We start from the raw sequence: 9,931 nt of genomic DNA on the forward strand, positions 1-9,931 counted from the left end.
GGCTGCTTTCAACAGCGCCGAGAAGCCTTCCACACAGAACAAAAACAAATATGGAGACAGCGGATCACCTTGTCGCAAGCCTCTAGAGGGAAGAAAGCCTCTCGAGAAACCACCATTTAATTTAACCGAGAACCTGGCAGAAGTGACACACCTCATAATCATGCGGATCCAGGGTTGAGCGAAACCAAATCTACCCAGCACCTGCTCCAAAAAAATCCACCCCACCCGGTCGTACGCCTTCATCATATCCAACTTTACTGCACAGAGTGGTGTCTTCCTCCGTCGGACCCTAATCGCATGTGTGCATTCGTATGCCACCAACACATCATCTGTCATGAGCCGTCCCGGAACGAATGCACAGCCTAGGCTCAAGGCTAATTACTGTTTTGTATGTAATAGTTCGATCCTGATTCCTGATTCCTGAAGCCGCCGCACCCAACCTTCTCTCCTCCTGATCCACCCTAGCCAGGTTGCCAGCCAGGCAGGCCCCTCGCGCAGCCGGCCTCCCACTCGCCGCTCCTCAGGCCGCCGCACGGAGCTCACCCCGCCCGGCCACCATTCCGCCACCACCGCCGCAGGAAAGCGAGGCCCTAGGTGCGCCCCCTCCTCCCCCCTCTTCCGCACACTCTTTGGCTCTCGCTTCTCTCAGCCTTCGGGTTTCGCGGAGCCCTCCCTTGCTGGTCTGGATCGGGGGCGTGCTTGTTGTCGCGTTTGTTGATTGGGCATGGGGATGCTCGGGTCTCGGATATTGCAAGGGTGCTGGTTCGTTTCCGTTGAATTGCACTGATGCGGTCGTCCGTTCCGTGATTTGGGCGTGATTGGTACTAGTACACATGCTGTTCGGAAGCGGAGACGTCGTGGCCATTCGCTAGGGTTGGGGGTGCGGGGAGGTAGCATGTGGCTGTAGTGCTGAGATGAATCGTTAGTTTGGGATGGGGATGCGGGGAAGATGGCGAGACTGCCACTGCCTACGTTAGCTAGGATGTGGAAAGATTAGTGGTGTTTAAGGATCAGGACGATGTGATGAATAACCGAATTTCTTGTATAAGAATTGTTGCCTTTCGTAGTTGCAGGAAGAGTTGGGAATGGAGGGTGCGGCGACGGAGAACTCGACGGTGCCCATGGTGGCTCCGGAGGCGGCTGACCATGCAGGTCAGCATGTCGAGGGCTCGACGGTGCCCATGGTGGTGCCAGAGGCGGCTGTTGACGCAGAGCAGCATGTCGAGCGCTCGACGGTGCCCATGGTGGTGCCAGAGGCGGCTGTCAACGCGGACCAGCATGTCGAGGGCTCAACAGCGCCCATGGTGGTGCCAGAGGCAGCTGTCAACGCAGACCAGCATATCGAGGGCTCGACAGTGCTTATGGTGGTGCCAGAGACAGCTGTCAACGCGGACCAGCGTGTTGAGGGCTCGACAGTGCCTGTGGTGGTTCCAGAGGAGGCTGTCGGCACAGACCAGCGTGCTGACGCCGTGGCAGCGCCCATGGTGATGACTGAAGCAGATGTAGATGCACACCAGCGTGCTGACAGCATGGCAGCACCCATGGTGACGGCTGAAGCAGCTGCTGGCGCGGATCATCCTATCGAGGATGCGGCTACCCAGGACAGGAAGCACGGGTAATCCATTCAAATTTATGTGGCCGCTGTGGTTCTGTAGATCTAGCTTTAATTATTGTCCTTTTCCTTTTCACGAGAAGCTTTCAATGATTGTTAGGTAGTGAAACTTATATGTGCATGCATGGGTACTTGGGTAGAGATGTAGAGTACAGAGGATAAAGATGTCCATGTTACCTGGACAATAATTGGGTATCACTGAGGGATGTGTGACACGTGGCTATTGCTGCATTGGTTGTTCGTATGAGCTTGAAGCGAGGCCAGGTAGATGCTTGTGCATACCAGCTAAACTGAATGCAAGTAAAGTTAAAGAATGGTGAAATAAGAATCCAACAACCATTGTGGTGACACACATTTTCCCGTCCATTAAACACGCAATCACTTCTTTTCTCTTGCAGACTCGCACTATCACATCACCCCATGGCTATGCCTTTTCTTTGGGGTCATTCTCACTTTCTTTTCTGCATGGTTTGCATTCAAATGTTTATCCAACCCTGTATTTCCCTAGAATTTATAGTTTGTTTAGATCTATTACATCACTACATTCTGATCGCTGTCATTTTCCATGCCATATCAATACTGTATTGGCGATGTTGTATATTCATTGTGATCGCTGTCAGCTTGTTGCTGAGTTGGTGATATGCTTGAATAGAACCAAGTTCGTAATTCCATATTGCTTCTGATTTCAACAAACATAGAAATTGCATTAAATGTTTATGAGTGCAGAGATGTGTGCATCTTCTTTTCTTCGAGGAACCATATGTACGCATTTTCTCTCACCTCACTCACACGGGAGGTGGGAGAGTGTTCACTTATATGTTATATCAAGACAGATTGTATGTGTGAGGAAAATATGAGCACTCACCCATACAAGTATAGATGGTTCACACTAATGCATATTCAGTGCATTTCAAATATAGAAATAAAAATCTGTTTGGACACAAGATAACAGAACAATCAAGTACACACCTTCCCCTTTCATGTTCTCACACTCGATCTGCATCGGGTTAAGTTTATTTAACTATTCAGTGATATATTTGGCCTTCAAAATTCATGCTATGACTGTAAGATGAGATTTTTTTTTACTTGCAACACATACATATACTCTTATCTTAAACTCATTGACTTAAAATTGCAGTAACATAGCTAGACATTTTGATATTTCAACTTGTTAATATTTAAATACACAATTTGCTGAATCCAGTTTTTTTTATTTGGTTCTAAACATTTGAAAAATGTATTTCATTATAGGGATGATGGCGGAGTTGTCAATGTTACTCCGGAGGAAATGAGAGCCATGATCGAAGTTATAGCTGAGACGGGGAAGTTCTGGTATAATACTGGATCCATTGCCCCCTAGATTCCAATCCCTGATGAATTTACATACTTTAAATCTTAATTAGAGGTTCTTTAATGTCGCAAGCAACTTCGTGCTTCATATTTGTGTTCAGGTCTGCAATTTGTAATTCAGTTTTCTTCCTGATGTGTTTTCTCTTTGGATAAAATGTGTTTCATTGTGTTAATAGCTATCATTTGAAAAGAAGTAACCCCCTTAGTGCTACTTTTAGTAGCTTTATTCTTCTATAGGAGAATCAAACTTTAGGTTGATTTAGCTGTTCGCGTGTTGTTTTCAAGAGATATGGTCAGGGGCATTTGGGCAAAATTACTATAGTGGGATTACTTCTACTCTTGGCCTTGGGATTAACTTCCGTCTTACAGGCACGACTGGAGTTTTCTCAAGAGATTGTTGTCTCTCCAATTGATGCAGGTATGGGGAGGTATGCCATCAAAAAGTTTCACATTGTTTCTAGATCGTTGTATTGGCTATGTTCATGAGATTATAGTAGCTTCACTTACCTTCTAAACTGATTTCCATCATTTCACACATCAAGGTCTTGGGTGAATATTCTGAGGCTCAAATGGTGATCCGAGAGGACGGGCAGCAACAGAATTCCTTGTTTAGAGAGACACACTCAGAGCTGTTTAGCCAGCTCAATGATGGTACTGTTATGAGTCTTCAGTTTGTCTCAGTTTCTACCAAAGATAATTTGTCTCGAGTCTTAATTTGTTGCTGTTGCGATGTTAAAGTTTTAACAAAATTATCTATATTGTATGATACGTATATGTAATTCTCAAACCCTTATAATCTCATATGGTACCAGACTCCTTGTGTGCTCTCACTAAGTTCAGCTTATTAAATTCAGTATGGTTCACAATCCAGGCGCAGTTCATGTTGACCTTTAAGAATATGAACTGGACACTTTTATTTCATTGCAGTCCAGGCGCAAATATACTGCTGGACATCTACTTCTAAGAACATGAATAAGAGAGCATGTTTGGAAAATTCAGTTATGTTACTGAAATTCTTGGTGTGTTGTTTCAGAAATCCCTGACATGGTTTTCTATCTTATACTTTGGAATTATGTCACGCGGTTAAAATAAGGGCATCATTAGATGGGTTTTGAATTGCTTGTGGGTATGGCACCTTGCTAGAGTTCAATTGTATGTTTTTTCCACTGGACACCTAGACACAGTTTGGTCTCAGTGTGATGTGTTTATTTTCAAAGCTGATGTGGACAAACTGCTCTGGCAGTTCTTTGGCTAATCATATTTAGGTTAAAATAAATTCTTTGGCAGTTCTTTGGCCTGCCCCAACTTGTTTGGGACTAAGGGTTTTTGTTGTTGTTTGTTTTATTGTTTCAGATATAACTTTATTTTCTGTTAAAAAATAGCTCGCCTTAGAAGTGGATCTCCAAAATGCCCTAGTGTGATTCTACTGAGATTTGCATACTCGAAACAACCATAATGGAGCCTTAGAAGTGGATCTCCACTTGAGTTCATAGAAGACCTTGGACATTTGTTGGTTGAACTTCAATATAGATGTTAAGAGGTGATATCTGATGTACTTTCTGTGAACCATGCCATATCTGTGATCATTTTGTTTGCACATTTCCGCAGCTCTCTTGAGGTTTGAAGAGGGTCCTCCGTTTACACTTCAAAGGCTTTGTGAGGTGATGAATTTTCCCTTTGAATCCGCTTCTAAAGTTTCTATTAGTGATCCAATGTCTATAATGTATTTACTCGCAGAAGGTTATACCTTCATTCTGTGTTGCATTGGTGTTGCTTCAAAAGGAGTCTTACACTAGTTCTGTGTTGACAGATTTTGTTGGATCCAAAAGGAACATACACAAAATTGTCGAAGCTTGCTTTGGCCTTGGAGAAGGTTTGCTAACTGAACTTTCACCATCATGTAGTATCTAGTTCTTTGCTCTGTTTCCCTGTGCTGTCTTGACTTGTCCATTTATTGAGCCGTCGCTTGAAATAGCAGCTACTAGGTTAAAAGTAGTTCTTTGTGAAATGAAATTGATTGTTTTTACCAATTTTAAGCTCTCTTATTTGCAGAACCTCCTAGTCACGTCTACCATAACTAAGTGTACTGAACCCTACCCTACTGCTCATGGGCCAAATTCAGAAGGACCAGTGATCACAGAAAACACAGGTTCTGTTGCTGTAGAGCCTGAAAGGCCGGTAGAGCATCCTGCTGCAGTGCCCAATGGAACACAGTATGCAGGAGGTGATGGTGATGAAGAGATGGCTGACGCAGAAGCGGAGGAGCTGCCTGGTAGCCATGATGTCGAGATGCAGGAGGAGAAGCCTGATCAAATTCCAGATGTCAACTCTGACACCAACTCAGTTACTGCAGTTGCTTGTGAAACAGTTAATGCCAGTGAAAAAGCTCCAGATTCACAAAGTTGAGCTCACTCGCAGCGAAGGCCAGAAGACCTAGTGCAGCTCTCTTTAACAATCCAGCTATTGTGACATCTCTGTGACTAGCTGATTATGCTATGTGGTTCTCCCATGAATCACACCCATAGACAATATGATTAAGGGTTCGTGCTGTATGCTTTGAAGTTGTAGTGAGCCGTCGAAGATGGAAATGGATATCTTGACCATGGTTGAGGTGAATGAAATTCTCCGAGGAAAAATGTACTCAAAATGGCGATGGCACATTCTCCTTGGTTGTCACCTGAAAGTATGTGGACTTCTTCACTTCACTCCACACTTCCAGGTGCCAAAAGTTATGATGTACCCAAGGTTAGTCAAATTGGATATTTGGCTATCCTTTTTTGCAACTTGTACTGTAGTGAACTTGTGCATCATTAGAAAGTGACATCTTTCCTGCCCCATTTTTACTGTGAAGCAATTAACCTTGGCTGCGTATTGACCTTCTAGTGTTTCTTAGCACATCCCACTGCCGTCTGCGGTTGTTTATGAGTGCACGCCATCGTATTCGTGATTTTCTCTTGATGCAAGCTTTGTGAATTGGTAATGTTTGTGCTGCTGTCTCACGTTGACAGTAACGTTTGTGTTAAACTGACGATGTGACTGACCAGGATTGTGTTGTCGTCCCATGATGACACAAGAAGCTCTTGGCCTTGTGTCGATTTTGAATTGGTTCATATGCTGGGTGTCTCAAATCACGGTAGATCGCCAGCGTCTTAATTTTGAAGGTTGGATGGCGATGCATTTCTTGTTGCGTTTCAGTCACTGGATTAGTAAGAGAGTACGATTCTAAGGTGTTCTATGATTTTTACAAATGAAAAACACTTATTCCATGGATTATTTTGCGCAGAGTTCTATCTAAGTGGCAACTCTTGTTTTTGTTTTTTGCGAAATACTCTTGTTTTCTACAATGTCGTATATTCACCATTCTTTCATCAGTAAATGATATTTATCCAAAACTTTGATAGCGACTTATGAAAATCATGTATTAAGTTGGATAATTTAATCGTCTGCTGGTGCCTTGCGTGATCATGATCCTCGAAAGTAATATAAATAAATATAAATATACTGCCCTGTCGAGATTGCTTGGATTTATACAATGGATTCTTTTCGTGTTATGAGTGAGTAATAGAAGTGCAGCAAACCATATTACGATTGGTTAATTATTATCCCCTCTTTCCTTTGGTGTGCTGCGAGGTGCCATGAAGGATAGGGCACTCGGTACTCAACTCGATCGTTGAATGGTGGCATCGTACGTGTCGATGTATGGATGGTATTCCGGCAATGCTACATCATGTGCTTGAATGCCGTCGCTGTCAGCAAAACTATATCCTCTTTCTTGTCTGCTCTTATCTCAATCTCACGCAATGTGGCCAAGTTCAGTAGCCTATGTGCTTATGTTTGTAGTTTAGTTGCGCCCTAGACGCCCGCTCGTATCCGAGGAACTTCAGCCTCCCGGGTACAGTACATTTAAGGCATTTTTGGATCATGATTAACTTTGTCATAACTAAGTTTAGGAAAGTGTGGCTGTCATAAAAATTGCGGCTAACAAAATGGCTACCATAAGTGTGGCAAGATTTGACAAAAAATTAAGCCTATGACATGTAGACCATGTTGCTAGAAAAGTGTGACAATTCATAAATGTGGCAATGAACCAAACACATGCCTAGATGTTATTGCATGACTAAGGTTAGGCGTGACAATCTTAGGCTGTAAACCAGGCAGGCCCTTAGCGTCCGACATTTTCAGTTTGTTTTATGTTTTGTCTAAAGAACTGGAAGGTCATGTCACTTCTTGTTTTTCTTCTTCCTTGTCCCTATTTTAGGGTGAAAAACATATAAAAGGTGAATAGGGTGATGTATACGTAGTGGCGTAGCCAGGGCCGACTCACGCGCTAGGCTAACAACCGGCGCTACAGTAGTTATTGTGCTAAAGCTAACGAAGGAGTTCAACGCCCTTGCCCCAAGCCATAGCCCTTGTAGCTTGGGGCCTGGCTACGCCCCGTGTGTACAAGGTGCAAAGAAAGACACTAAGTTTGGTGTACACATGAAAATGTGTATTGGTGGATCATATGTGGATTTGCAATGCTTTAAAATATCATTTGTCAATTTTGTTTACAGTAATAAGATACATCATATGAACTTATGTTAATGATTTTTGGGTCGAGTTTTATTTCAAGTGGGTCAAGTTTTTTAAATGATTTTAATATCATAAATACCTTTTGCTCATTGTTACGTCCACAATACGCAACAATGCACATCTACAAAATATTTACATATTTTTATTATAGAGAAAAATACACATGTCGGTCGCGTTGCATGAAGTGTTGTTTCAAACATGTTAAAGCACTCAACACATATATACCCGGGTAACTGTCCTCATTTAGGCTATGTTTGGCCCACCCGAGCATCGTTTTCTGATTACAATGCTATTTTTTCGGCAATACACAATCAAGAATACATTTCCTCACATGCAATTGTAGTGGAAGTGCAACAAGCTAATCTACTCCCTCCGTTCCTAAATATAAGTCTTTACAGAGATTCCACTATGAACCAGATACGGATGTATATAGATGCATTTTTAGTGTAGATTCACTCATTTTGCTCCGTATGTAGTTCATAGTGAAATCTCTACAAAGACTTACATTTAGGAACGGAGGAAGTAGTATGTAGTGCATGGTTAATTAATAGCACTTTTGACTTATGAGCTGTATAAGAAGCATGCTGGTACTGATATGATTGGAGATCTCCCAAAATTGTTCAATGGCCCATTCATACTAGTCAGAGCATTACAGGGGAAAGCAATACCAACAAGTGGCTCTGAGGGAATATTTAGCTTTTAAAAGTCGGGAACTAAAACCTTACGGGAGCTCCATGAGACGTCAAACTTGCCTTGCCAACAACCGGACTGAAAAATTCTCAAACCCGTTGATGCATTGTTTGCCGAGAACTTAGTAAAGAAACGAAGCGAGAGGTTCGTGGTTTCATCTGTGCGATATATTATGATATATGACAGAAACAAATAATACATATGAGACCAGGGTGGGAACTTGGAAAAAGGGGATGTAATTGAAGGAAATATGCCCTAGAGGCAATAATAAAGTTATTATTTATTTCCTTATTTCATGATAAATGTTTATTATTCATGCTAGAATTGTATTAACCGGAAACTTAGTACATGTGTAAATACATAGACAAAACATATTGTCCCTAGTATGCCTCTACTTGACTAGCTTCTTAATCAAAGATGGTTATGTTTCCTAACCATAGACATGTGTTGTCATTTGATGAACGGGATCACATCATTAGGAGAATGATGTGATGGACATGACCCTCTTGCTTGTGTTACAAGGTGTGAAGTTGAGTCAGACTCAAAGCCCGACCACTGCAGAAGATAGAGAGAAAATGAAAGTCATTCCCTATGCTTCAGCCATAGGTTCTATCATGTATGCAATGTTGTGTACCAGACCTGATGTATGCCTTGCTATAAATATAGCAGGGAGGTACCAAAGTAATCCCGGAGTGGAGCACTGGACAACGGTCAAGAACATCCTAAAATACCTGAAAAAGACTAAGGATATGTTTCTCGTTTATAGAGGTGACAAAGAGCTCGTCGTAAACGGTTACGTCAATGCAAGCTTTGACACTGATCCAGATGACTCTAAGTCACAATCTGGATACGTATTTTTATTGAATGGTGGAGCTGTCAGTTGGTGCAGTTCCAAGCAAAGCGTCGTGGCGGGATCTACGTGTGAATTGGAGTACATAGCTGCTTCGGAAGCAGCAAATGAAGGAGTCTGGATGAAGGAGTTCATATCCGATCTAGGTGTCATACCCAGTGCATCGGTTCCAATGAAAATCTTTTGTGACAATACTGGTGCAATTGCCTTGGGGAAGGAATCCAGATTTCACAGAGAACCGAACACATCAAGAGACGCTTCAAATCCATCCGTCATCAAGTGTCAGAGGGAGACATAGAGATTTGCAAGATATATACGGATCTGAATGTTGCAGACCCGTTGACTAAGCCTCTTCCACGAGCAAAACACGATCAACACCAAAACTCCATGGGTGTTAAAACCATTACTTTGTAATCTAGATTATTGACTCTAGTGCAAGTGGGAGACTGAAGGAAATATGCCCTAGAGGAAATAATAAAATTATTATTTATTTCCTTATTTCATGATAAATTTTTATTATTCATGCTACAATTGTATTAACCGGAAACTTAGTACATGTGTGAATACATAGACAAAACATATTGTCCCTAGTATGCCTCTACTTGACTAGCTCGTTAATCAAAGATGGTTATGTTTCCTAACCATAGACATGTGTTGTCATTTGATGAACGGGATCACATCATTAGGAGAATGATGTGATGGACATGACCCATCTGTTAGCTTAGCATTATGATCGTTATAGTTTCATTGCTATTGCTTTCTTCATGACTTATACATGTTCCTCAGACTATGAGATTATGCAACTCCTGAATACTGGAGGAACATGTTGTGTGCTATCAAACATCACAACGTAACTG

General features: G+C 42.3%; 1 protein-coding gene across 2 annotated transcripts; it reads left to right on the forward strand.

Annotated features, from left to right (window-relative positions):
* Positions 1 to 312: 312 nt before the first annotated feature.
* On the forward strand, positions 313 to 5,841 carry LOC119336774 (serine/threonine-protein phosphatase 4 regulatory subunit 2-like). Of its 2 annotated transcripts, none has more exons than XM_037608849.1 (8): positions 313 to 594; positions 1,068 to 1,615; positions 2,864 to 2,944; positions 3,332 to 3,380; positions 3,505 to 3,613; positions 4,571 to 4,623; positions 4,773 to 4,835; positions 5,015 to 5,841. In XM_037608849.1, the coding sequence occupies exons 2-8, from the start codon at positions 1,086 to 1,088 to the stop codon at positions 5,366 to 5,368; spliced, it is 1,239 nt and encodes a 412-aa protein (XP_037464746.1). In that variant the 5' UTR covers positions 313 to 594; positions 1,068 to 1,085; the 3' UTR covers positions 5,369 to 5,841. The 2 variants fall into 2 exon arrangements, with proteins under 2 accessions (XP_037464746.1, XP_037464747.1); XM_037608850.1 differs by having other exon boundaries at positions 1,074 to 1,615.
* Positions 5,842 to 9,931: the final 4,090 nt, after the last annotated feature.

Source organism: Triticum dicoccoides, chromosome 7B, assembly GCF_002162155.2.
Source record: "Triticum dicoccoides isolate Atlit2015 ecotype Zavitan chromosome 7B, WEW_v2.0, whole genome shotgun sequence".
Classification (NCBI taxonomy): domain Eukaryota; kingdom Viridiplantae; phylum Streptophyta; class Magnoliopsida; order Poales; family Poaceae; genus Triticum; species Triticum dicoccoides.

Bases quoted from the DNA above. Each gene is read 5' to 3' on its own strand.
- LOC119336774 (XM_037608849.1), top strand. From the start codon at position 1,086: ATGGAGGGTGCGGCGACGGAGAACTCGACGGTGCCCATGGTGGCTCCG. The intron at 1,616-2,863 runs GTAATCCATTCA...ATTTCATTATAG, and splicing joins ACCCAGGACAGGAAGCACGG to GGATGATGGCGGAGTTGTCA. The intron at 4,836-5,014 runs GTTTGCTAACTG...TCTTATTTGCAG, and splicing joins TTGCTTTGGCCTTGGAGAAG to AACCTCCTAGTCACGTCTAC.